This window comes from Dipodomys spectabilis, unplaced genomic scaffold (genome assembly GCF_019054845.1).
Source record: "Dipodomys spectabilis isolate Male_0828 unplaced genomic scaffold, ASM1905484v1 ptg000118l, whole genome shotgun sequence".
NCBI lineage: Eukaryota > Metazoa > Chordata > Mammalia > Rodentia > Heteromyidae > Dipodomys > Dipodomys spectabilis.
The window spans coordinates 5,446,078-5,472,985 of NW_024870795.1; the positions used below are offsets into that span (position 1 = coordinate 5,446,078).

Sequence of the window (26,908 nt, forward strand, 5' to 3'; positions counted from 1 at the left end):
GCTGCATGCGTTTGGATCGGTGTGACACCACATGCCTGTGTGAACTAGTGGTATCTGGAGGCAGTGGCTGGGCCACCCTCTGACTCCTGTGCATGTAGTGGGTGTCCATTTGCATGCCTGGCAGTGATTGTGGTTGTCTTCTGTGTTGGAGCAGACTGGCTTCGAGTGGGTGTGTCATGGGAGTGGGTGCTCAGCTGTGATTCTGGCAGTTTTGAGGGCATGGGTGTAGTGACAGCAGGTTTGTTTGTGCTATGGAGGAAGTAGCCCCATGAGCCTGCGGGCCTATGCCTGTCTGTGCGCAGGTATCTGCTGGCCCTGGCTGCTTAAACCTAGCTGGGGAGGACCACGCCCTCAGGAGCCTTCCTTCTCCCAAACCCTCCTCCCGGAATCCATTTAGCCCTGCTTAGGAGAAAGAGGAACCCAGAAGACAAAGACGCAGCAGCCAAGCCCGCCAGCTGGGGCTCCAGTTACAGAGGGACGGGGGACACGTGCTCCTACCGCCCCCTCCCTACCCAGCTGGGCCTCAGCCTTCCTCTGGAGACAGCCCTGCCAAGAGAGCCTTGTAGAGCTCATGGTGGCACTTTATTTGGGGCCAGAGCCTGAAACAAAGTTGGGGTTGGCCAGCTGGGTTCTGGGTGTCCGCAACAGCAATGTGGAGTTGGGCACCAGGCCTGCAGCCTGCAGTGTGAGTGCATCATCGCTGTAGACCATGGGCGGGAACGTGCTGAAGATCTCAAAGGCGGCAGCATCCATGTTCCTAGAGGGTCCAGAGGAGTGGGTCAGGCTAGGCCACGGAGGCACGGTCTTCTGTGGCCCCCCCAGCCCTGCCCCCCCCCCCCACCGTGCCCACCTGGCCTGGGCTAGCAGGGCTCGCACATCTCCCACAGTGTCCTCGGGCCGCATCATCAGGAGGAAGGCCTGCTCCCCGTTCTCAGACCTGATGCGCAGTGTGGTGAGTGGGGGCGCGGGCATGCTGGGGGATTCCAGGCTCCTGCAGGCCAAGAACTCGTCAGGACTCCAGTGGCCAAACTCCCTAGAGAGGAACCTCTGTGCCCTGCCCTCACCTCTGCCGCTCAGCAGCCAAAGCAGGTGTCTCCACTATGACCTCCTGGATCCGGGTAGGCAATGGACAGAAGTTCTGAAAGGTATCAGCAGAGAGCGGACAGATCCCTGGGCCCCACCTGAGTTGGCCCCTTACCCTTGGAGGGGACCCAACTTATCCTTGAGCAAGGATGGGTAAGTCTGATGAGCCAGAGGGACGGGCTGTTCTGTGTAAACAGGCCCAAAGAGAGGAAGTACAAGAGGAGGAGTGCCCAGGGAGGCAATGCCATCAATCCAGAGAAGCCTTCCCCCCCAGTCCAATCCAAGGAGCAGAAAAGGGGAGAGAAGCCCACACAGACGATGGGCAAGCTGGTGCTGACCCAGCCTTGGGTCAGGGAGGGCTTCCCTAGGGATGACACCTGAGCTGAGGCTGAAGAGCAGTCAGAGTCCTTAGAAACAGGATGGGGGCAGGGAAGGTGCCTACAGCAGGGACAAAGATCCTGAGGTCAAGAACATCCGAGAGGATGAGAAACATTTGGGAAATGGACGGCAATTCATCGTGGGAACCAAGTTGGACTGGATGAAAAAAAGTGAGGGGAGCGGGGGCATGGCCAGTGATGCAGAATGGGGATGCAGAATGGGAACTTAGGGAATCTTTCTCTTTGGGCGATTTTTTTCTTTGTGTGTGTGTGTGTGTGTGTGTGTGTGTGTGTGTGTGTGTGTGTGTGTGACACACACAAACCAATACTGAAGCTTAAATGCAGGGGGCCTGGGCACTGTTCCTGAGCTTTTTCTTTCAAGACTGGCATTTTACCACTTGAGCCACAGTTCCACTTCTGCTTTTTGGTGATTAATTAGAGATAGTAGCGTCATGGACTTTACTGCCTGGGCTGGCTTTGAACTGTAATCCACAGATCTCATCCTCCTGAGTAGCTAGGATTATAAACATTAGCCTCTGGTGTCCAGCCTCAGCCATTTCAGCACGAAAGGCTACTAGGGAAGCAGGGCTAGCAGGGGCAGGAATGGAGGAGGGAGGTTCAGACTGGGGGCAGGGGGGGGAGGGGAAGGTGGCATGGAGAGGATGAGTGAGAGGAGGTCTGCAGAGGGCCAGACTGGACAGCATTTAGCAAGCAACATAGTGAAGGAAGCAGGGAAGTCTGCAGAGCTGTTTGGCACCTTTCTCAGGTAGCATAATGGGTAGGTCTAAGAACTGGGAGAAATCAAGGGGCCTTTTGGGGACTCAGAGCTGCACCTCAAGGGCATGAGCTGAGGCTGGGGCTCACAGCCCCCCAGTTGGACTCAAGACTTTATCCCACTTGCAGTCACCCCATGTGCTCACCTGGGCCTCCACAGATAGCGTGGCTCTGAGAAGTCTCACCTGGGCCTCTGGACCAGGTGCTTCAGGCTGGGCCAGGATTGGTAATAAAGTCCTCCCCAGAGAAGACAGGGAGATGAAGGCTGCCTCACCTGTAAGGTGTCCCTGATGGGGCCCCGGATGTCAACCACCTCGCCTTGTCGGATCACACACTTGGGGAGCCTGCTCAGAAATTTCTCAGCAGTCAGCCTGGAGCCTGCAGGGAGGGCATTGGGAACCTTGGCCTAGGGATGGACTGTGAGGGATGGAGGCCACCTGAAGCTTGTTCTGCCCAGACCTCCGCCCCCGCCCCCCACTTCCGCCTAGCCACAGGCTCAGCCTTTGGGGCTTAGCTTACCTGGGTGCTCCTCCATCCTGTCTAGGGTCTTGGGCATCCTCTGCCAGCCCACTACACGTTCCTCACCTGGGAATGGACCCAGCCCATCCTCCGGGTAGACCTGATCACGCAGGTCGCTTACCTGAAAGGAAGGAAGAGCAACAGCGGCAAGCCAGCTCTTCAGCCCTGGACCCTACCCACGCTCCTGCTTGCCCACAGGCCCAAAGGACGGTCTGATGTAATCCCTACTTCGCAGAGAAGGCAACTGCGGCACTGGGGAAGCAGGAGAGCCACCAGCCGTTACCTATTTGGACCCTGCTACTGCAAGCACCCCTTTTCTGAGCCAGCTGAAGCCACAGCACTGAAACCTTCCTCAGAGACTCCCCTCTCCGAAGCTCACAGTGAAAGGGTACGAGTGTCAGGAGAAAGCCGCCTCACCAGCCTCACCAAGACACAACGCCAAGGCCCGTTTTGGTATAAACACATCCAACATCTGCAGCCATGACTCACACTGTGTTTCCTCCTGTGGAAATAACTCGCCACCCTCTGCAGCCCTGAGCTGTACCCTTGGTCTCACACACCCCTGCCACAGACTGGCTCATCTCATAGCCTTGAAGCCCAGCCAGCACTGGCCCACTCTGGTGGTTGTGATTCGTGGCACTGCCTTCCACCCCAACCAGATGGCTTCGGGAACCTCTGCAAAGCCAGGCCACTTGTGTTTAGATTCCTCAGGGACCTCAGAGGCTGTCAAGCTGTCCTGAATGCTGAGTAGGACAGGAAGGGCATGGTCCTGATGCCAAGGCTGAGTCTCCAGGGTGCCAGCAGAGGGCGCTGCTGGCTGCTTGGCCTCAGGACCTCGTGGCCAGCCAACCTCAGGTTCACCTTCGTCCTGGCAGCTATCAGACTGGGTCTCCTGAGATGAGGCACTGGCTAACTAACCCTCAGTAAGCCTGGGGAAAGTGTCTATCCCCACTTTCTACACGGGAAAGGTGTAGGTTGAGGAACAAGCCCATCACCTTGAAGGGGACCCCATCGGGGTACAGCCGCCGGAGTTCTGAGGGGAAGAAGCCATCCATTATGTCCCGGAGGTAGCGCTGCAGGAGGGAAGAGGAAGGGTAAAGACTCAGGGCCAAGTAGCATCTGGATGGCAGGCCCTGGGCTAGCCAGAGCTTCCCGCTCTGGAAATACGGCACCCTAAGACTTGGGTAGGGGATGAATGCCTCATGGAGGACACGCTAGGCCTGGATGAGTGGTTCTACCATCTCCAAGCAATAGTGGGCAGGTGGAAGACACCCTCTCCCCGCCCCCCCAGCCCCACTCCAGTTCCTACCTGTGTGGAGGGATCGTGGAAAGGCCGGAAGGGCCCATCGAACATCATCATGCCATTGCGGTAGAGCTTCAGTGGGATGGGCTCCAGGACTTTGAGCCGAGCCCCACCGGGCACGGGTAGCACCTGGGGCTCCCCCTCCATTACCAGCTCACTGAGTTCCTGAAGGCTGGCCAGCAGCCTGTCAAAGTCCACCTCAGGGGGCACCAGTGAATCCCCTGGTAAAGAGGATAGATGCCCATGAGCCTCTTCGTGGCTTCTGTGAGCCCCTCTCAAGCTGGGGAGTAGCCTCAGAGTCTCCTTAAGTGGCCACCTGAGGGAAAGGAAGGATAGCTAACACTAGATAATAAGATCTATCTTTTCTTGAGCACTTAACTTTGAGCCAGAGGGTTAATACCCATCATCGTTGACCCGATGCTATACATTAAAAGCTACAGTCAGCTCCGGTTTTTTTTTTTTTTTCAGGAGAAAACAGGATTGGGGAGTGACGTGATCTACTTAGCCACACAACACAGTAGGACACAGAGGCAGGGTTTGATCCCAGCTTTGTGTCGGGCACTGCGCTGGCAGCTGACAACCATGGAGCAGAGCTCCCAGCTCTGGATCAAGGCTTGCTTGCTTCCAGTGCCAGCTCTTCCACTTCTACCTGTGTGACCTGAGAGGAGTCATTTAATGCTCTGTGTCACAGCATTCTCTTCTAGAGTAGGACACCAAATGTCGGCCTCCCAGGGTAGCTGGAAGGTTCCAAGGTGGCCACGAAAGAGCTCAGAACAAGGTGAACTCTACTGGATTGTTACCTGCGCTACCTTGCACACATGGTCCTCATGTCAGTCCTGAGGCTGTGAGGCGGAGGATACTTATCTCCATGTATGCGTGAGGAAACAGACCCAGAGACACCAAAATGACTCGCCCTAGGCCACCTGGCAAGTTAGCAGGGAAAGAACTGGAACTGGGTGGACTTCCACATCTTGTTTGTTTCCCAGGCATCTGTATCATGAGGAGAGGAGGTCAGAGGTGGGGACACATGGCTGCTGGGAGGATGTTGGGACAGCTGCTGGACGGAACAGATGTGGGGGCAGTCCTCAGGTTGTACAAATAGTTCAAGCGCTGGTATCCAACTCTCAAAACAGATGCACATCCAGCTGTGCCCTGACTTCAGGGGGTGCTGGTGGGGTGCTGGAAACAGCCATGGCTGATGCAGAGCAGAAAGGGTACAGGACAGGAGGGATGCTGCCGCTGGGCTGGCCGAGGCCTGTTCGGCAGTCTGAAGGGCCCTGGCCCCCAAATGAGTTGCTCACTGGGGTAAAAGCTTCCATTACGAGTGACATGGTGGGCTTGCTTGGAAGCTGTTGTCATGACAACAGCCAGGCTGCAGCAGGATGTGGGCCAGGGCTCTGGGGACCCAACTCCCTTTCCCCACAATGGTGTAGCAGCTAGCTGTACCAGGCAAGAGATGCGGGTGGCTGTTTCCTGTTGCCTTTACAGTTGCCAAAACGGTAGGCCTCAGGCAGCCTTCCCCTTTCTTCTTTCCCCCCACATCTCCACTATCACGGGGGCTAGGCCTGCCCTCCTCCTCTGCCCCAGTCTCTGTGATTCCAAGAAAAACAGAACGTTCTGGGCATCTCTGATATGATTCACAATGATAATTAAGACATTATTTCCCTTTAATAAGTAACTACATTAAGCACAAATTGGTAAACCTATAACACAGCAGCAAAGAAAAGAGCATTTCATGCAAGACCAGCCCCATCCCTCTTCCTATAGCAGGGGAAAAGTGAGGTCAGGAAAGGTCAGGTGGCATTGGCCCAAGCAGACCACCCACAGCAGACCTAGGAGTGGCACCCAACACAGTGCTTCTGGGGCCTGGTGGACACAGGGTGGTCAGAGGGAAGGCGACAGGAGGAAGCCCAGGGGAGAATGCCAGCAAGCAGCTATAGAGAAAAGTTTGCCAAGGGAATGCTTCAGGAGCTGGAGAAGCAGCTCAGTGGGAGAATACTCACCTAGAGAAAAGACCAGACTGATGTGGTGGTCTGCCCAGCGCAAATGGCTGAGGCTTGGGAAAATGAGAGCAGGGTAGTAAGGGCAGCTACTGGGAATGATGGCCAGGAATGGGGACAAGAAGCCCACGAAAGAATCACAGCTCTGGTCAAATCAGGGCAGAGGGAAGAAGACAGGTATGGCTTCAGTGAGCCACCAGCCAGTCCCACGAGCGACCAACAGAGTTCTAACCCTGTGTCATAAAAGAGGCACAGTGGGGCTGAGAATGTGGCTCGGTGGTAGAGTGCTTGCCTAACAGGCACGAGGCCCTGGGTTCAATTCCTCAGTACCACATAAACAGAAAAAGCCAGAAGTAGCGCTGTGGCTCAAGAGATAGCATATTAGTCGTGAACAAAAGAAGCTTAGAGATAGTGCCCAGGCCCTGAGTTTCCAAGCCCCAGGACTGACACGAGAGATGCAGTGGGGGCCACCTGGAGTGATGGAGGCCAGAAAGTGAGTCCCATCCCGCCCCAGGCTGGCGGCAGGGTGAGGGCTGGGAGACATTTCCTCTGAGCTGCAGGCTTTCTGTGAATGAACCCTAACCTAACCCCAAGATCCCATAGAGGAGCCTGTCATTATGCCTAGAGGCAGGACTGTCCATTCCCACTGATAGATGAGGAAACAGCCTTGTGAGGTGCCCTGCCCCAGATCGTGGGTATGCAGGGCCCAATGCAGACCCTGCACTGGCTTTGGGGATGCCATGCATGGGGGTTCCTCGCTAGGCAGGGGTGCAGTGCTGGAACCCAGATCATGGAGGCCTCATCTCACCCTGAGAGCCCGTGGGCCTTAGCCTCCTCTTTTGCCAGATGAGGGCACTAAGGGCATCACAGGATGCTGTGGGACATAGAGGAGGTACCTGGCAGATGGTGGCCGCTGCTGTCGCTTAACACTGGCCCAGGCTGCACGTACCCACTCCTCCAACCACCTTCCAGGAGCCCCTCCCCTCACCCCCCGCTGGGTTCCTGGAACACCTGCCCAGTCACAAGGCCCTTCAACCACCCAAGACCCATCCTACACACAGGCAGGCCCGGCCCAGGCAGAGGTTCCACAGCACGTGCTGATCTGAACAAATAGTGCTGATTAGCAAATGCTAAGTGTCAATGCGGAGGTCACACAGCCTGGAGCAGGGCCAGATCCTGCCACTGTTGGGTGAGCAGAGACCCTGTAGGTTCTCTGGAAGGGGGAGCAGATACTGTGGTACCCAAGGTGCTATACCCGTCTCAGGCAACACCTCACACAGACTCTTACAACAGTAAACAGACTGGTCCCACACCCCAGCAGGCCACATCCACTCTGGAGAGTTCATCTACCATTCCCTCCACTCCCCAAGGAAGTAGGCAGAAAAAAAGAGACTGAGTCTGGTGGGTGATGGCGCACACTGGCCTGTGACCAAGACAGGCCTGCAAGATCCCACCTGCAGCTCTCTCTCCTGCCCCTGGCACTGAGCTCAGTGCTGCCCTGTCTCTACCTAAGCCCTACATTGTCTCTGTGCTCTGTGGTCTAAGCTTGGAGCACTGGGCCCCACAGCCAACCTGGTACAGGAATATATGCCCGGGCCTATGTGCCAAGCACTGTGCTAGGTATTCTGGCACACAAGACTGGTGAAGTAACACAGGTTGATGGTCAGGTTTGTGGCCACATCCGCCCACACAGAAGGAAATGGATTCAGAGGCTTGCAGTCTCTCCCCGCTCCCAGTCTGAGCCCCTCCCACCAGGCTGTCATGGCAGCTCACGGCCTGGCACAGCACAGGTGTCAGCTGGGATTCACTGGAGGAGTGCGCCTCTGAGCCAAGCGCCAAAGAGTGCAAGAGAAGGAAGCAAGGTCTTCCAGGGGACACAGTATATGCAAGGGTTCGAGACAGGGGTAAGGGTGGAGAGCAGCCAGGCTTGCCAGGGTGTGAGCTGGCTGGAAAACCCAAAAGGTGGCCTAGGGACCAGTGAAGGAGGCTGGTCAAGCCGGGCGCCAGTGGCTCACGCCTGTAATCCTAGCTACTCAGGAGGCTGAGATCTGGGGATCACAGTTCAAAGCCAGCCCAAGCAGGAAAGTCCGTGAGACTCTCATCTCCAATAAACCACTAGAAAACCAGAAGTGGCGCTATGGCTCAAATGGTAGAGCGTTTGCCTTGAGCTGAAGAGCTGAGGGACAGTGCCCAGGCCCAGAGTTCAAGCCCCAAAACTGACAAAAAAAAAAGGCTGGTCAGTGCAGCCTTACTTGGTATTAGAAAGATGTACCGACACAGACTGAGACACTTGGTCTTGGGTGGTGGGGGGGGCTGGGGGGGAGTAGAGGGAAGGGAGGAACTCAAAGCAAGAGAGGGTTGATCAGAGTTGCCTGACAGTCTCAGCCTTGTGGCCCAATGCCTGGTCCATGCGGTGACCAGAGCAGGACTGTCTGTTTCGCATCCCCACGCTTCCCCCGCCTCCTTCCCCCCGAAGCACCTGGCACAGCAACTCACTGGATGAGCAGTATCTTGGTGAAAGGTTGGGGAGGGAAAGCCAGGCCTTTGGCAAGGCTTTCTCTCTGCCAGGTCCCTCTATGGGGGACTCTCCTAAGACGAGAGTTCCAGGCTCTAGAACATTCTCATCAACCCCTCTGGCCCAGTACAGATGCTTTGGCTCATCCACCCATGGGCCTCTGTTCCTGAGCCCATGGGGATGGACATCCAGCAGGAGGGAAAGCAAGGAAACAGGTGGAGCATCAGGCCGGTGAGAGGCCGGTGCTGGGCCCCATGGCCTGGAGACAGGAGCCGGCGGCGCCTGAGGAGCAGGAGGCCCAGGAGGAAAAGCGGCTAGGGATGAAGAACATGTTTTCATCCGGCAGGAAGAGCTCAGTCAAGGCCCTTCCTATGTTAAAAAGCAAAAGAAGGGCCAGGGTGTACTCTGAACTGGGCCCTGGCACAGCAGTGGAGGACTGCCCACGCCACCCGACCCTGGGTTCCAGTATTCCATGTTTGAGCTGCATGTCTGGCTCCCCTCAGCACCACACTGTTCCACAGCCATGCTCCCTGGGCCACCTGGACGCTCCTCCTGCTCCTGCTGCTGCTGCTCCTGCTGCTGCTGCTGCTGCTGCTGCTACTACTGCTACTCCTCCTTCTCCTCCTCCTCCTCACACACAGTCACCAAGGCCACCGACTCTGCCTCTCCTATCTTTCTGCTCTGCCTACTCCTGCCAGCTCATTGGTACCAGTTCATGCCAGGCATTATTTCTCCTGTTGAATAACTGCAGCCACCCTTCAGTGCACTCAGCTTTAAGTCTGACCCCTGTGCTTGACAGGGGGATGCAGACTCAAGCCTCAGTTGGCTCATTTGTAAAATGGATTAGTTAGGACCAGCACACACACACACACACACACACACACACACACACACACACACACACACACACACACACACACACACACACACACACACACACAAAAAGTGGATTAACCTCCTGCCCATGCCAAAGACTTTATGAAAATGCTTTGAGCTGGAGGTATGGCTCAAGTGGTAGAGCACCGCCAAGCAAGCAAGTTGAGCAAGTACAAGGCCCTGAGTTCAAAACCCCAGTACAAGGGAAATAAAAAAACAAAAATTGAAAATACCTTGAGAGCTACAAACAACACACAAATAGTGGTATTTTGGTTTGGTGGGTTTTGGTTTTGTTTTGTTTTGTTTTTTGGGGGGGGGTGAGTGTATGTGTGCTGGTCCTGGGGATTGAACTCAGGATCTGTTCCTAAGTTTCTGTTGCTCAAGGCTAGTGCTCTACTACCTGAGCCACAACTCCACTTCTGGCTTTTTTAGTAGTAGTTTAATGGAGATAAAGAGTCTCATGGACTAAGCCTGGTTTAGGATTATTTTTTTTCTTTTTGGCAACAACTTTTGCTTCAGCAAGACTGACATTTTGTAAACCATGGAGCCTGAGGCAAATGTTACATTTTGGGTTTTTGTTGTTGTTTGATTTTTGGTCAGTCATGGGGCTTGAACTCTGGGCCTGGGTGCTGTCCCTGAGCTCTTCAGCTCAAGGGTAGTGTTCTACCACTTGAGCCACAGCGCCACTTCCGGTTTTCTGGTGGTTTATTGGAGATAAGAGTCTCACAACTTTCCTGCCTGGGCTGGCTTTGAACTGGGATCCTTAGATCTCAGCCTCCTGATTAGTTAGGATGGCAGATGTGAATTACAGGCCCCCTCAAATGTGACATTTTGTAACTGAGTCTCTGGGACTGTGAACAGATGAGCAAGTAGAGTCTGGGGTGAGACCAGGGAAGGCCCTGGCCAGCAACTTGGAGAGAGGCCTTGGCCTTTTCTTCCCTGGTTTAGGGGCGAGGCCCCCATAGGGGCCACTCACGCTGGGAAGGTGAGGTTTAGATGAGGGGCTCTGGAGAATGGCAAACCAAGAAGCTGCTAGAAGCAGGCCGGGCAGACCTCCTACTCTACCTGGCTTCCAGAATTTCTTGGCTGTCATCCAGGCCTGCCCATCATCCTCTGGGGCTGTCCTGTTCTCAGAGTCCTCCTGGTCCATGGGCTCTCCCACCCACTGCAGGCCATAGTCATTGAGGAAGCGCTGTGGAGAAGGAAGGGGCAGACATGGAGTGCCAACAGCCAGCCCCCACCCAAGGAAAATAGCAGCAGCCCAGCCCCGCTCCTCAGCCCGAGCCAGTGGGCCAAAGCGTGTGCTGAGGGTGCTGGTCACGTTCTGCCTGTGACCTTGAAGGTGAGCGCACCCTCTCCCCCGGGCCGGAGATGACAGCACCTTCTCCACAAGTGCCAGAAAGCCTCAGCAAGAAGCTTCGCGCCGTAAGGGCCACACGGGGCTGGCCTGAGCACGAGGAGAGGCAGGGATATCCGGGGGGATATGGCCACCCAAAGACCAGCCTGGGTCACAGGGAAACTTCTGGACTGTATGCACTTGGAGTTTCTGTCTGCTTGTCTCCCCTCCTTTCTGCCACCCACTCCAGCTCCTCATCCGCCCTGCTTGTGGGGCAGCCGCCAGCATCCTGCCCATTGCCAAAGCAGCGGGCACGGTTCTGTCTTCCTCTTTCAACACCTACTTCTTTTGGCCAAGGCCGCCCCTCAGCAACTTCCTTTGCTGGTTCCCCATTTCTACCGCGCTTGGGCCTGTGAGGGTCCCCGGCCCCAGCCCTGTCTATATGCTCTTCTTTATCATTCTTTTTTTTTTTTTTTTTTTTTTGTCGGTCGTGGGGCTTGAACTCTGGGCCTGGGCGCTGTCCCTGCGCTCTTCAGCTCAAGGCGAGCGCTCTACCACTTGAGCCACAGCGCCACTTCTGGTTTTCTAGTGGTTTATTGGAGGTAAAGAGTCTCAGGGACTTTCTTGCCCGGGCTGGCTTTGAACCGAGATTCTCAGATCTCAGCCTCCTGAGTAGCTAGGATTACAGGCGTGAGCCACCGGCGCCCGGCTCTTCTTTATCATTCTTGTCCATTACCAAATATACATGGACAAAACCCAAATTCATATCCAGTGCACATCCCGCCTCTGAGCTCCAGACTTACTTATATCCATCCAGACAAAGACGCCCAAAGGGCACTCTAAAGTCCACTCTTCCCATCTACCTACCTGTGGCCACCTCCCAGGCCCCTCCCCTTCCGGTTCCATCTCAGGAAGCAGCATCCCCCACCCCGCCCAAACCTTGCCTCCAGCCCAGGCTGCCACTGGCTCTCCCCTCCCCTCCCACCTGCACAGCAGGTGTCTTTCACTCAGGGCCCCTTCTACTGACACCTTCCAGTCCATTCCAGTGGTCCCAAATATAATCTATCACCACACCAAGGCCAAGCCACAACCACATGGCTCTTTGGCCTGGCCTATCTCTGGTGTTTCCTCATTCCCATGACCACCAGCCACAGCCCAATTCCCAGGGCCAAGGTGAGGTCTTTTGGTCTATTTTCCTCACCCTCCCTCTCATGGCCACAGTCACCTCCACAGTGGCCTGTCCCCAACTTAGGCCAGCCCTGTAATTATCTCCTGTGCTCTCTGTACTTGTGTCCGCTCGGGACCCTGCAGAACATCAACCCCATGAGGGTCAGGACTGGGTCTGTGTGCAGATGGAGCACACTCGGTGCCTGGTAGCACATCCCAACGCACAGGAGCTCCTTTGAGTCTGTTAAATTATGAAGCAATAAACATGGGAAGCACCTGGAACTGTAGCTACTCATGAGACACAGATCTAGAGGCTCACAGCTTGAGGACAGACTGGGCAAAAAGTTCTCCATATCTCTTCTTAACCATTGAGAAACTGGGTATAGGGCTGGGGATGTAACTCAGTGGTAGAGTGAGAACTTAGGTTCACTTTCTAGCACTAAAGAGGAGGAGGAGAGACAGACAGAGGAAGGAATGAAGAAGGAAGGAACGAACAAACGAACTGGGTATGGTAGCACATGCCTGTGCTACACAGAAAACAAATATGAGAGGACTGCAGTCCAGAGCAACTCAGGCATAAAGACCCTGTTCACAAAACAGCCAAAGCAAAAAGGGCTGGTAAGGGCTGGGAAGGTGACTCAGTGGTAGAGCGCTTGCCTTGCATGCCTGAGGCCCTGGGTTCGATTCCTCAGCACCACATAAGCAAAAAGAAAAAAGCCGGAAGTGGCGCTGTGGCTCAAGTGGTAGAGCGCTAGCCTTGAGCTGAGGGACAGCGCCCAAGCCCAGAGTTCAGGCCCCATAACCGGACCCCTCCCCCCCCCCCAAAAAAAAAGGCTGGTGAATTGCTCAGGTGCTAAGGTGTTTGCCTGGAGAGCACACACCCTGAATTCAAACCTTAGTATCATCAAAACCTAAAAAGAAACAAGCAAGAGAAGTGAAGGTCGTAGGGGTGCATGAGCCCCTGGTGCCCTCGTCCCCAGGGGCCGCTGCTCAGAGGGGTCCTGTGGGGTGCCCCATTCCCTGCAGGCAGCTTGGGCACAATGGCCCCCACAGCCCAGGTGGGCAGGGCCCATCACTGCAGCTGAGCTGGAGGTCCGCCCCTGTCACTGGAAACACACTTTGCAAGGGGAAGGAGCAGCAGATCCCAGGAGAGCTTCAGGCAGAGTGGAGGGACAGGCCTGCTCCACCCTTCCCTGCTTCCAGTGCTGAAAGTTCAAGCCTTGCTGCATGGCTGGGTGAAAGGTCCTGGGTGAGACACAGAATGGCTCAGTGCTAGGTCCTAGGTGATCCAGTCTTACCTCAAGGAGTTCATAGCCCCACAGGGGAAGAGAAATGAGGTACCATGAGATCAAAGGACAGGGAACCTGCCCAGGCCAGACATCAGAAAGACCCTTGAGGAAATGACTGAGGATGAGTAAACACTTGCTGGAGGGGAGGGAAGAACAGTTCAAGAGACAGCATGGGCAAAGGTCCTGGGGTAGGAAAGGGTAGCTGTGCTCACAGAACCAGAGGAAGGCCCTGTAGCTGGAGGGGAGTACAGGAGCCACAGTAAGGACTTCGGAACTGAGCCTAATCAGGACACATTCAGAGGTGGATTGGGGCTGAAAGGAGAGGTGCCCTGGAACTGAACACTTTCCTGGGTCTTTAAACTCTGTGAGCCCAGGGCCCTGAGTGTGGTGTCGCTAAGGACAGGTTGAGAGAAGGGAGGTTTTGACCTGGTCCTACAGGGCAGTCCAGGGCCAGGGCCAGGGCTAGCTGGCTTCAAATACACACACCCAGGCTCTGCTGCTCACCTCCATCTCCCTAACCTGCCGCTGCAGCTGCATACAGGTGGCTTCCAGCTCCTCCTGCTGCTGTCTGGACAGCCCGCCTGAGGGGAAGATGGGGTGAGACTCCGCCAGGTGTTCTGGTCCTCTGGGATCCCCTGACAACTGATGCTGTCAGACTCCTCCCCTTATTCAGGAGCAGGGAGGTACCTGCACTCTCAAAAGGCCACCAAACCCAGTGCCAGTGGCTCACGCCAGTAACCCTAGCTACTTAGGAGGCTGAGATCCACGGGTTACGGTTCAAGGCCAGTCTGGGCAGGAAACTCTTTGAGATTCTTATCTCCAATAAACTGCTCAAAAAAAGTCGGAAGTGGTGCTGCAGCTCAGGTGGTAGAGCAAAAGAAGCTCAGGGAGAGCTTTCAAGAGTTCAAGCCCCAGGATCAGAAAAAAAAAAGTCCAAATGCCATTGGAGAGTAGCTCCTCCCTCTTTTGGGTGGTGCCTGTGCAGCAGGGGGCGCAGATCCAAGCAGGTGGGCATGGACACTCTGGCGCTCTCCTATAGGTTGCTGTCCTTCTCTGGGCCCAGCTGTCCAACAGGGGTCAGCTTGATACTCTTGGAGCCCTGATACCCAGAAGTCACCGTCTAAGCTCCCAGGAGCCCCAGGGCCCAGGAGAGGGGCCTGACCTGGGCCTCTTACCCTGGTGCTGTTGGAGGTTCTGCACCAAGTTCTCCAGGGCCAGGATCTTCTGGTCCTGCAGCAGTGAGACACGAGGGAGTGCCAAGCCAGGGAGGTCCAACAGCCCCAGGGGTGGAAACGGGGCAACCTTTATTCCTTTCAACAGGAGGATTCCCTAACTTTGGACTGCGCGGGGAGTGTAAAGCTCCCTTCCCCAATAACTTTTGGCATGGTCACTGTCTCTTTGCCTCAGATAACCTTGTGGTCTCCTGAAGGAAAGGTATAGGGCCCAGCCGGAGGCCCAGTTTGGGGGGAAGGGCAGGGTGCCAGCTGTGTTTAGTAGCCTGCTGTGCCACCCGTCCCAGGGTTTTATTTTGGCCTGCTTGGTAGTGCCAATGCCCTCCAGCCATTCCTTATGTCATAGATCCAGATTAGATCCAGGCAAATCAGGAAGTTCAGTGGAGGGTGGAGGGCTTGAACCTACCCACCTGCTCCACCCGGAGCTCCCCTGGCCTCCTCCCACCTGGAGTCCTACCTTGGACAGTATCTCATCATTCTGGTCCTTCACCTGCTGCTCCAGGCTCTGCAGCTTCATCGCCATGGATGTCATCAGCTCCGAGTCATGGAAGGAAGACCCTGCCGAGTGAACAATCTCTAGAGCCAGGCCTGGTGCCAAGGGTGAGGAACGGAGGCCAAGGAGGAGCTTCCAACAGCAGGAAACAAGGCACTGAAAGCAGCTGACTTACACGACACTCGTTACATAGCCTGTCAGCTCATATAGATCCAGTTTATATGATCTTACAGTCCCATTATGTCAGGAGTTGTTTCAGGAAACTGGGGTGCACTGAAGAGCTTGTCATCCACAAGCTAATCGAACCTCAAAACCTAGGCTGAGTATAGCATTAGCAGTAGAGAATCTGTCTAGCCAAAGGCCCTAAATTCAACCCCTAGTACTTCAAAACCTAAGCTCTAGAGCCAGGTATTGGTGACTCATGCCTGTTACTCATCCCAGTTACTCACAAATCTGAGCATCATGGTTCAAAGCAAGCCTGGGTACCAAAGTCTGTGAGACTTGGATCTTTAGTTAACCAGTAAAAAGCTGGAAGTGGAGCTGCAGTTCAGATGGCAGAGCACTAGCACTGAGTGAAAAAGCTAAGGGACAGCACCCAGGCCCTGAGTTCAAGCACCAGTAGTGGCACACACTCACACACACACACACACACATACACACATACCACACCCACACACAGCCTACACTCCAGTTCTCAGACAAATTAGAGTGGGGAGGGGAATTCTGTAAAACTAGTGGCTGGGACTCTGTCACTGATTTGAAAGGCAAAGAGACCATTTTAAAGAGGTATAACGGGGGGGGGGGGGGGGGGGGAGGGAAGGGAGGATGGGAAGGGATGGGAAGAGTAAACAAAGGAGGAGGCTACAATGTTTGATAAGAAATGTACTCACTATCTTGCCCATGTAATTGTAACCCCTCTGTACAGTATTTTCACAATAAAAAAAATAAAAAACAATAAAAAAATAAAGAGGTATAACAATTGCATATAATGTGACTCTGCATTTCCTTATTCATGCAAGGCAAGCGCTCTACCACTGAGCCACCTTCCCAGCCCTGCATTTCCTTATTCTTAGGAGATGAGTATTGAAATAGAGATGACATGTCATGGTCTCTGCAGTTCACTTCGATATTGTTCATCCACAAAGTACTCTTGCATTTGTGTACTTGTGGAGATGGAGAGTGTGTGGGTAAATGAGGAGAAACAACACCAATTGTTAATGAGGTGGAAGACATATTTAAAAGTTAGGGTATGGGGCTAGGAAGGTGGCTCAATGGTAGAGCGCTTGCCTTGCATGCATGAGGCCCTGGGTTCGATTCCTCAGCACCACATAAGCAAAAAGAAAAAAGCCGGAAGTGGCGCTGTGGCTCAAGTGGTAGAGCACTAGCCTTGAGCTGAAGAGCTGAGGGACAGCGCCCAGGCTCAGAGTTCAGGCCCCACGACCAGACCCCCCCCCCAAAAAAAAAAAAAAAGTTAGGGTAAAAGCCAGGTGCTTGTGGCTCATACCTGTAATCCTACCTATTCAAGAGGCTGAGATTTGAGGATTGCAGTTTGAAGTTAGTCTAGGCAGGAAAGTCTGTGAGACTCTTAAAAAGCCAGAATTGGGGAAGTGGCGCTGTGGCTCAAGTGGTAGAGCACTTGCCTTGAGCTGAAGAGCTGAAGAACAGCGCCCAGGCCCAGAGTTCAAGCCCCACGACCAGAAAAAAAAAAAAAAAAGCCAGAATTGGTACTGTGACTGAAATGATAGAGAGCTAGCCTTGAACAAAAAGAAGCTCAGGGACAGAGCTCAAGCCCTAAGTGCAAGGCCCAGGACTGGAGTGAGTGCACACACACACACACACACACACACACACACACACACTCGTTTGGGTAAAGAAAGAGAGGAGAGGTGGGAAGAAACAGGCTTTGTTCCTCTTATGGCTACCATCCTTACTACATGGGAAGCAGGAACTGCAGCAGGGAGACCACACAGGATGGTGAGGAAATCTGCACATTATCTTGAGTCGCTAACTCATCAGCCTTGATGCTGCTGTCTCAGGGCTGGAGGGCTGGAGGGTGCCAGATCTCCTCTGCCCACGCTGTCTGCATGAGGGCCCCTTTGACTTGGAGTCAAAAGATCTTACATGACAGGTCCATTTTGGAGCTGTTGGCACACACTGCAGGGATGGAGGAATGCACACAGAGGCCAGGTAGAGAGAGGCAAGAGTTCAGGCAGCTGAGGGCTTGGGAGGGGGAGGAGGAGGAAAAGGGAGGGAGAAGGGGGAAAGAGGACCTGGCAAGGAAGGCTAGGGGGAAAGACCTGGGGGCAGCAGGCAGCTGGAGGCCAGCCACAGGGCAGCCAGAGCCAAAGGTGCTGTTGAGCGGACGGGCCTAGGGCAGGTGGGTGCTGCTGTGCACATCCTGCTGTGAAGCAGGGCAAGCGGGTCCTACGGGAGAACTTAGTGGGGACAGACCTGGGCTAGGAGCCGGACAGGAGAGAACAAAAGGGGAGAAGCAGAGAGAGGACTGAGAGCTCTGTTAAGGGAAGAAGGCAACTGCTATGGTTACCACTCAGTATTCATTCCAGCTGTGCATCAGAGATCCTGGTATTGGGACGGAGTGGGAACAGGCCTGTTCCATTGCTTCTGCCTCAATTCCCCAACTGTCAAATGCTTTCGGATGCCCAGCACTGGCTGGGGAGTCTTCTGTCAAAACAGTATGGCACCAGATGCTCCTGACACCACAGCCTGGGCACTCCCCAACTCCTCTTCATAGAGGAAGAAATGGAGGCAGGGGCACCACAGCAGGTGGAAAGTTCTAGCCTACCCCCCCAGCTTCCCCAGACTTCCAGCTCAGGCCTAATTCACACAGCTCATCCCTGTCTCATCCTAGCCTCCCTCTGTCCCCCACACCTTGTTAAATCCTCCCTCCTTTATGAAGCCACCCTGATTGGCCCCTCCACAAGTTCAGTGTGGCCACAGCCTTGGGTGGATGAAGTGGGTCACCTTGGGGACCCTGAGCGAGAGACCCTAAGACAAGGAAGTGGGCAGCCAGAGGCCCAGCTCTCCCCTCAGACCCTGCTGTCATTACGTTTGATGGGAACTGCAAAAGCTCCAGCCACAGCCTGGCTTGGGGCTTGGCCAGCCTCCTGGAATAAAGGGGGAGGTTATGTAGCTTTAGCTAAGCCCTGTCCTGGACAGGCCTTGGGGGACAGGCACATGCCACAGCTGACCAGGAGGTATGAGTAGGCGCCGTGGGTCTTAGGGCCTTGTTCCTTTCAGGTCTCTGTTCTCACCATGCCTACCCTCGGGACTTCCGATGCCACCATAGCAGGAAGGGACACAGATCTTTTCTTGGGAGTCGTTTCCATCATTCAGCATGTCTACTTCATCTTCTGCAGACAGAAACATCCAAGTCACTGCTCTGAGCCCAAGCTAGAGGGAGCTCAGGCCCTGGCCAGAGTGAAGCAGCTTATATACTACCCCACAAAAAGCATACAGAAGTCAGGGCAGCAGTATAAGGCTAGGGCTCCACAGAGGAAGGCTCAAAGGGGCTGGAGGAAGCTGGATGTGAGGGATGGGGTCTATGCTTCTGGGCTAGGTTATTTCTTGGCCTCTGCATAGCTTCTAGGCATCTATAGATATCCCATGGCGGGTAAAGGGGCTTAAATGTTAGTGGGGACATCTCTGCCAAGGGGACAGGGCCTCTTAATCTTCAAACCTAGGTTCCCAGAGAGGGCGAGGAGCTGTACAGCCTGGGTAGCAGGCTCAGACCCCAACTGGTGGATCTTATCACACCTTCTCTCCCCAGCTTCTCAGCCATGCCGAGGTCCAGACAGGTGGGTGGGGAGAAGGACACAAGGGCAAATGGCAGAGGGCAGAGGACAAAGAGCGGATGGCAGATGGCAGACTTACCACCTCCGTAGATTCGTATCCCTCGCCTCCTGCGATCCCAGGCAGGAAGAAGGAAGAAACACAAAGTAAGAGCCTTGGATTGCCACCAAGGGAATGTTCCAGGCCCCAGGTCCCAGCCAAGGCTGGAAGAGATGGAAGTTAGGCCTCTGGCTCCCGAGGACTTCCAGCCCGTCCCCTCCCTAGCCAGGGTGAGCCAAGGGACATGCTGGGGAATGCAGACTCCTCCACGTGGAGGACATGAGCACTGTGAGACACTCCTGGGAAGAGGCCAAGATCCCAGAGCCTGCACGCTGGGCCCCCAGGCCTGCCCCTCTAGATTGCCTTGGCCTGAGAATGACACCAGCTATGTTCAGAAGGAAATTAAAGCTTTTTAAAAAGCTTTTGCAAAGACTACCAGATAGAAGAGATTTCCTTTACTGAGCTCCAAGCCCAGGACCTGGCTCAGGACTGGCAGCACATGAGTATTCACAGAACCAATAAGTAAATAGTGAATGACAGGTGCTGGGCCACTTCCACAAGGCCCAAAGCCTTACAAAAAGAAACAATCTAGCCAGGTGCCTGTGGCACATACCTGTAATCTGAGTTACTCAGGAGACTGACATCTGAGGATCCCCAATTCCAAGCCAGCCTGGGCAGAAAAGTCCATGGGACATTTATCTAACTAACCAATGAAAAACCAGTTCTGGCTCAAGTGATAGAGCACCAGCCCTGACCAAAAAGCTAAGGGACAGCACAGGTCCTGAGTTCAGGCCCCAGCATGGGCACACACACATGTGCGGGCACACACACAGACACACACGCACTCGACACAATCTAGTCTATGGTTAGCAAAAATCAGAGCTCCCCAGAAGGTGGAAGAAGAGAAAGAAATTGGTCAGGGAAAACTGTATAACTACCTTGCCTTCCCCAAGACATACGAGTCATTCTTCTCTGACCAGAGAAAGGTTAAAGAGGAGACAGGGCAAGGGACATAAGGACCCCCAGGAGGCCAGATCCTTACCCAAGATTCACAGGCTCTGACTGCAGAGGCACTTTCCGAGTCTTGCTAAGAGAGGCCAGAGGTGAGCTCATAGTTCTAAAGTCCAGCCCTCAGGAACTCCCTGAGAGGAAAGAGGGGAGTCAGCCCTCGGGCCCCAGGAGCTTCTGTCTGAAGCTTTTCCTTTCCTGCCTACTCTTCCTACGGGAGCATGGCCAGAGACAGCAGCCCTCACTGCTCCAACGCCAGGCAGAGGTTTCTGATATCAGGCTACTCCTCTGGTACCCAACTCTGTTATAAGCATGGAGACCTTTGGCCAAGGAGCTTAGGAAAGGGCTATGTGAGGGCATGGGCTGGAGGTTGTAGAGGTGGGTCAGAGGTCTGAAGCTTCCCCAAGCTTAAGGCCTGAGCACAAGACTACCAGGAAACCTGTTCATCCACTTGTGAGCTGACTGACACAAAGCCCAGCTTCCTGCCAGAACCTAGGTGCCACATCCCAACATCTCAGAGGCAGAAGGGGCAACACACAGGGAGGGTTCAATAGAGTCAGAGCCCAATGCTGGGCACTGGTGGCTCGTGACTATAAACCTAGCTACTCAGGAGGCTGAGATCTAAGAATCAAAGTTCAAAGCCAGCCCATGCAGACTTTTTCTTTTTTCTTTTTTGCCAGTCCTGGGGCTTTAACTCAGGGCCTGGGCACTGTGCCTGAGCTTCTTTGCTCAAGGCTAGCACTCTACCACTTGAGCCACAGTTCCACTTCCGGCTTTTTCTGTGTATGTACTGAGGAATGGAACCCAGGGCTTTATGCATGTTAGGCAAGCATTTTACAAATAAGCCATCTTCCCAATCCCACGAGACTCTTATCTCCAACTAACCAGCAAAAAGCTGGAAGTAGAGCTGTGGCTCAACTGGTAGAGCGCCAAGCCTTGAGAAAAAAAGCTAAAGGACAGCATCCAAGCCCTAACTCTAGTACACACACATACACACACACACACACACACACACACACACACAAATAAATAGAAAAAGAAAAAAGGAGCCCAGGTGATGTGGAGGACAAGCCCCAGAGTCCTGCACAGGTTCCGTGGCCTATAGCATAAGCAGTGCTTCAGGTCCTTGGGTATAAAATGTGGACAAAAACAGTACCAGCCAGACAAGGTACTGAGAGATTCAAGGATCCCAAACATCCAGCCCTGGTTGGAGGCATAACTCAGATGGTAGAATGTCAGCCAATGAACAGAAGCATCCAATATCAAGTTCAAGTCCCAGTTTTGGACAAAAAATAAATAAATGAAGAGGGGATTTGGAATGTGGCTGAGTGGTAGAGTGTTTGCCTAGCATGCATGGGTTCCATTCCTCACTACCACATACACAGAAAAAGATGGAAGTGGCGCTGTGGCTCAAGTGGTACAGTGCTAGTCTTGAGCAAAAGCAGCTCAGGGACAGTGCCCAGGCCTTGAGTTCAAGCTCCAGGACTGGCAAAAATAAATAAAGAGAATCAAACATCCAGCCTAGAGCTAAGCTCATAGGAAGCCTCTGAACATGGAAGCTTGGCTGTTGCTGGCACACAAGTCTGAATAGTTGTAAGTGTTACTCTCCCTTCCTTCCTTCTTTCCTCCAAGAAAAAGGAACATGACTCTGACCACTGCTCTCCTTAACACACACTATAGCGAGTGATTAAGATCTAGAAGTCCTGGAACCAAAGGCAAGGCCTCCATCAGGGAGGTGTGGAGCCAGACCTTTTTAGAATAAGCCCAAAGAAATTCCTCTTTGGAAATGTATAATACTGGCATCCATCAGAGCCCTGAAACTACCCAGCTAGGGCAGGAGGCAATCTCCTGCACCCTCATTCTAGAGTCTGGGATTCATGTCATGCCCTTTCCTGAGCAGTCTCCCTCAAAAACCTAGGCCCGCCCCTACCATCTGGCCTCCCACCCTGCCCCTGCCCCACTGTGCTGTCTGAGCATCTTCATGGCTTATGAGGCCAAGGAGGATAGTCACTCAATCTCACAAGCTACTGGAGGATCTTCTTAAAACAAAGCTAAGCCGTGCGCCAGTGGCTCACGCCTGTAATCCTAGCTGCTCAGGAGTCTGAGATCTGAGGATCACGGTTCAAAGCCAGCCCGCACAGAAAAGTCCCTGAGACTCTTTTTTTTTTTTTTTATTGTGAAAATACTGTACAGAGGGGTTACAATTACATGAGCAAGATAATGAGTACATTGTAGCCTCCTCTTTTGTTTCCCCTTCCCATCCCTTCCCATCCTCCCTCCGCCCTCCCACCCAATCCTCCCTGTGCAGGGGGGGGGGGAGACCGCACCTGTAAAGTTCGTTTTCGACATAACGACTGTACATCTCATTGTTGCAATGGGTCCACCTGTATCCCTATTTAAACGATTTTTTTCCCCTTCCCCTCCACAAATTATACCAACAAAAAATATGGAACGCTTCACGAATTTGCGTATCATCCTTGCCCAGGGGCCATGCTAATCTTCTCTGTATCGTTCCAATTTTAGTATATGTGTTGCCGAAGCGAACACGTCCCTGAGACTCTTACCCTCAATAAATCACTCAGAAAGCCAGAAGTGGCACTGTAGCTCAAGTCATAGAGTACCAGCCTTGAGCTGAAGAGCTGAGGGACAGCACCCAGGCCCAGAGTTCAAGTCCCACAACCAACCAAAAACAAAACAAAACAACAACAAAACAAAGCTAATGTATCACAGGCCTGCAAAAGAATTATAAATTCTAGCTGGGTATGGTGGCCCATGGCTGTAATCAGGCTATTTGGGAGGTGGAGATCAGGACTGCAGTTCAATGCCAGCACAAGCAACAACAGTGTGATTCCCCACATCAATCATAAGCTAGATATCCTAGCAGGACTGCACAGGGGCAGGCACCAGGGGCTCACACCTGTAATCATAGCTACTAGGGAGGCTGAGAGCTAAGTACTGCAGTTCAGTGCTTAGCCTAGGCAGGAAAATCCATTGGACTCCTGTTTCCAATTAAGAATCAAAAAGCCAGAAATGGAGCTGTGGCTCAAGTACCAAGCACCAGCCTTGAGTAAAAAGCTAAAGGACAACACTCAGACCCTGAGTTCAAGTACCAGTACCCTAAGACCTTATCTGAAAATATAACTAAAGCCTAAAGGGCTAACTAGAGTGGTAGAGTACCTACCAAATGAAAAGCACCTGGATGCTGAAAATAGCTTGTAGGCAGGGTGGAGTTCAGGTCTGGGCGAAGGGTGTTCTGCTGACAGGCTGGGAGCTAGAGACGTGCTGACCGCCTAGGATGAAGACTGTCAGCCCAAAACGGAGGGGAACATACTAATACCAACTTAGTGGACAGCCTTTGAGTCCAAACCCCATAAAGAAAGAAAAAAAGAATCCCAAATTCCTTAATGTAGTGATCTGGTCCCTGACTATGTCCTGTGCACTGAGCCAGCTGTGCTGCTGGAGTGCCTTACAAATACATGTGGGTCCCCTCCCTCCTCTCCCTTTCTGGAATGGTCTCTCTTCCTGACCCAAACCCAGGCTAACTCTTGATTTTTTTTCCTTATGTTTGCTTGTTTCGGTCATATTTTAGCTTTTTATTTGAAATTAATTATAGACTCAGAGGAAATTAGGGCAATAGTACAGATGTCACACTGATTTCTCACCCAGGTTTCCTCCATAGTTTCATTTTATATAATTAAGGTGCAATATCAAGTTCAGAAAACTGCTTGTGTAGAGTTTGTGTGTACAGGCCTATACCATTTGATCACATGGGTAGATAGAGTTTAGCCACCATAGCAGTCAAGATGCAGACCTCTTCTTGTCCCTGATGAGTTTTTCTTCTGCTGCCTCTTTAAAATTTTACTAATCATACACATCTTCCTTCCCTCTGTAGGCCTTATTCCCTCTAGAATTTTCCTCCCTGCCTCTCTGTCTTGTATTTGTTCTGTTGCCTTTTGTTTGTTTGTTTGTTTTGTCCATCCTGGTATTTGAACTTAGGGCTTGGATACTGTCTCTAAGCTTTTTCACTCAAGGCTAGCATTCTACCACTTAGAGCCACAGCACCACTTCCTAATTGGAGATAAGAGGCTCATGCACCTTCCTGCCCTGGTTGGCTTCCAACTGCAATCCTCAGATCTCAGCCTCCTCCGTAGCTAGGATTACAGGGTGAGCCACTGGCACCAGCTTTGTTCTATTTGTTTTTCTGAAACAGGGTCTCACTGTGTGACCTCAAACACAAGGTCTTCCTATCCCAGCCCCCCTGAGTGTTGGAGTTACAGGCCTGTGACACCACGCCTAGCTTCTGCAATTTCCTTACTTCAATAAAAGTATACAAATGGAAGCCAGGCGCCCGTGGCTCACGCCTATAATCCTAGCTACTCAGGGGGCTGAGATCTGAAAGCCAGCCCAGGCAGAGAAAATCCACGAGACTCTTATCTCCAATTAACAACTAGAAAACCAGAAGTGGTGCTGTGGCTCAAGTGGTAGAGTGCTAGGCTAGAGCTCAAGAGTTCAGGGACAGTGCCCAGGCCCAAAGTTCAAGCCCCATGACTGGGGGAAAAAATTATACAAATAGAATCATATATGATCTGTTTCCTAATAAACTTTGAGATGTAATTAACACACTTTTAAACTATAAAGTTTTCAGCATATTCACAGACTTCAGTAGCCATTATCACAATTTCAGAGCATTTCCATCAGCCTAAAATGTCCCTGTAACCTTTCAGCTAGCCATAGCAGGCACAATCTACTTTCTCTCTCTATAGATTTGCCCATTATGGATATTTCATACAAATGGCACATAATCTAAAAGTGACTGAAATTTACACTTTAAAGGGGTAACATATATAAGAAAGCCTTCATAGGAAAAAAGAAAAACCTTCCACCCTCACCAACCAAACCCAGCATCTTTCTGCTAATTCTTTTTTTTTTTTTTTTTTTTGCCGGTCATGGGGCCTGAGCTCTGGGCCTGGGCACCATCCCTCAGCTCTTCAGCTCAAGGCTAGAGCTCTACCACTGGAGCCACAGCGCCACTTCCGGCCTTTTTTTTTTCTTTTTGCTTATGTGGTGCTGAGGAATCGAACCCAGGGCCTCATGCTTGCAAGGCATGCACTCTACCGCTGAGCTACCTTCCCAGCCCATCTGCTAATTTTTATGTGTGTGGTAGTGCTGGGTCTTGAACTTAGGGACTGGATGATGTCCCTTAACTTTTTCCATGCAAGGTCGACAGTTTACCATTTGAGCCACAGTTCCAAGTCCAGCTTTTTGGTGGTTAGTTGGAGATAAGATCTGACAGAAGCTGGGCACCGGTGGCTCACGCCTGTAATCCTAGCGACTCAGGAGGCTGAGATCTGAGGATTGCGGTTCAAAGCAAGCCCGGGCAGGTAAGTCCATGAGACTCTTCTCCAATAACCCCCCCCCCCCCCAACTAGAAAACCGGAAGTGGCGCTGTGGCTCAAGCGGTAGAGCACTAGCCTTGAGCTGAAGAGCTCAAGGACAGCACCCAGGCCCAGAGTTCAAGCCTCACGACCGACCAAAAAAAAAAAGTCTGACAGAGTCTTTCCAGCTGTGCTGGCTTCAAACTGGGAACCTCAGATCTCAGTCTCTTTATTAGCTAAGATTACAGGTGTGAGCCACCCACGCCCAGCTACAAGTTCTCTTAGTGGGACCACGTGGTTCAACTACAAAACTCTCACATCCTTCTCCCTTACCGCCATCAGTTTCCAAACCTGGAAGGTTAAACGCTGCCATGTTCTCTCACAGTGGCACCTTATTTCCACGGCCACTGCTGGCTACCCTAGGGAGACACTCTTTGGGGTTACCACTCCGTTTTCACTCCATCCATTTCGACCCCCGACCCTGTCTCCAGACAGAACCTCCCGCGGGTTATAGGAGATCTCAGAGGCAAAGCTGGGTTTCCTCATCAGTCTGGGGGCTCGGGTGCGTCTCCCCCCGCAGGTTAGGGCCCCTGACGACAGAATCACGTTTAAACCCTCCACTACTGAGGGTCCTTAAAAGTCGGCCTCGCCCTTCATACTGGTGCTGAGGGTTCGAGCCCGTCCTACGCCTTTGCGTCGTGGGCCCCAAGCCCTGTAGGGTACAGTGTGTGACTGGCATCCTTCGCCACGCCCCCTGGGCCTAGCCGCGCTCCCGCCCGCCAGGCCCGGCGGCTGCACGCCGCCTCCGCAGCCGCTGCGGGCCGCGCTCGCGCCCAGCTTTCGCAGCGGCCGAACCCCGCCTCCAGAGCCGCCTCGCCCCACGCGGGGTCGACGTGAGCGGCGTCCCAAACCCCGCTTCCGGGCGAGGGGCCAGCCCAAGAAAGCTAGGCCTGCAGAGACAGACAGGCTCGGGGACCGCGGACCCCAGCCGGCGTGGGGACTTCAGGGACTGAAAAGCATGGGAGGAGCTATATATCTACATGACTCACCACCCCGGAGGGTCGAGCCAGCCCGCGCCGCCGCCATCTTGTTGTCACTCTGTTCCCTGGGCAACCACGACACGTGACTTTAACATTGGCCAATCAGAGCAATCAGCGGCCAGGGGAGGCGGGCTTAGTGTACTACACTCAAATACTATTGGCTGACGGAGTCCCGCCTCTGCGGGATACTGCATATCCCAGAATTCATTACTCTCAGTGGACTACTGGTCCCTGGTGAGAGAGGGTTTGTTCATTCCAAAACAACGTGGACCCACAGAAGAAAACTCCTGGGGTTAGGTTCAGGGGACTGCTGGAAGCCTCTGGGCCTGAGGGTTTGTGACACAGATCTGGGTGAAATTTTACTTATCCTGCTGTTTTGCCATCTGATAGTAATGTATTCAGGAGGACTGTTTTGAGGATGAATTGAAATGACACAGATAATAAATGATTCTTAAGGGCTGGGAATGTGGCTCAGTGGCAGAGTGCTTGTCTAGCATGCATGAAGCCCTGGGTTCCATTCCTCAGGACCACATAAACAGAAAAAGCCAGAAGTGGCGCTGTGACTCAAGTGGTCGTGCTAGCCTTGAGCAAAAGAAGCTCAGGACAGTGCCCAGGCCCTGAGTTCAAGCCCCAGGACTCGAACTTGAATCCCCCGAGCGACCTCCAGAGAAC

The 26,908-nt window shown here is 53.2% G+C and overlaps 1 protein-coding gene and 1 non-coding gene across 6 annotated transcripts; both read right to left on the reverse strand.

Moving 5' to 3' along the window:
- Window positions 1-563: 563 nt before the first annotated feature.
- On the reverse strand, window positions 564-26,286 carry Ubxn11 (UBX domain protein 11). 5 transcript variants are annotated; one of them, XM_042688517.1, is made up of 15 exons: window positions 26,246-26,286; window positions 19,856-19,955; window positions 18,856-18,881; window positions 18,237-18,335; window positions 14,929-15,029; window positions 14,415-14,469; window positions 13,744-13,820; window positions 10,513-10,639; window positions 4,063-4,277; window positions 3,749-3,826; window positions 2,754-2,874; window positions 2,509-2,612; window positions 1,065-1,138; window positions 851-991; window positions 564-757 (listed from the first exon to the last, which is right to left on the reverse strand). In XM_042688517.1, exons 2-15 carry the CDS (start codon window positions 19,924-19,926, stop codon window positions 583-585), a joined length of 1,464 nt encoding a protein of 487 aa, XP_042544451.1. In that variant the 5' UTR covers window positions 19,927-19,955; window positions 26,246-26,286; the 3' UTR covers window positions 564-582. The 5 variants fall into 5 exon arrangements, with proteins under 5 accessions (XP_042544451.1, XP_042544452.1, XP_042544453.1 ...); XM_042688518.1 differs by having other exon boundaries at window positions 18,246-18,335; window positions 18,856-18,884; XM_042688519.1 differs by having other exon boundaries at window positions 1,065-1,108; window positions 18,856-18,884.
- LOC122115355 lies at window positions 22,262-22,368 on the reverse strand. Its single transcript, XR_006148756.1, has one exon. It is a non-coding gene; the product is annotated as a U6 spliceosomal RNA (small nuclear RNA).
- Window positions 26,287-26,908: the final 622 nt, after the last annotated feature.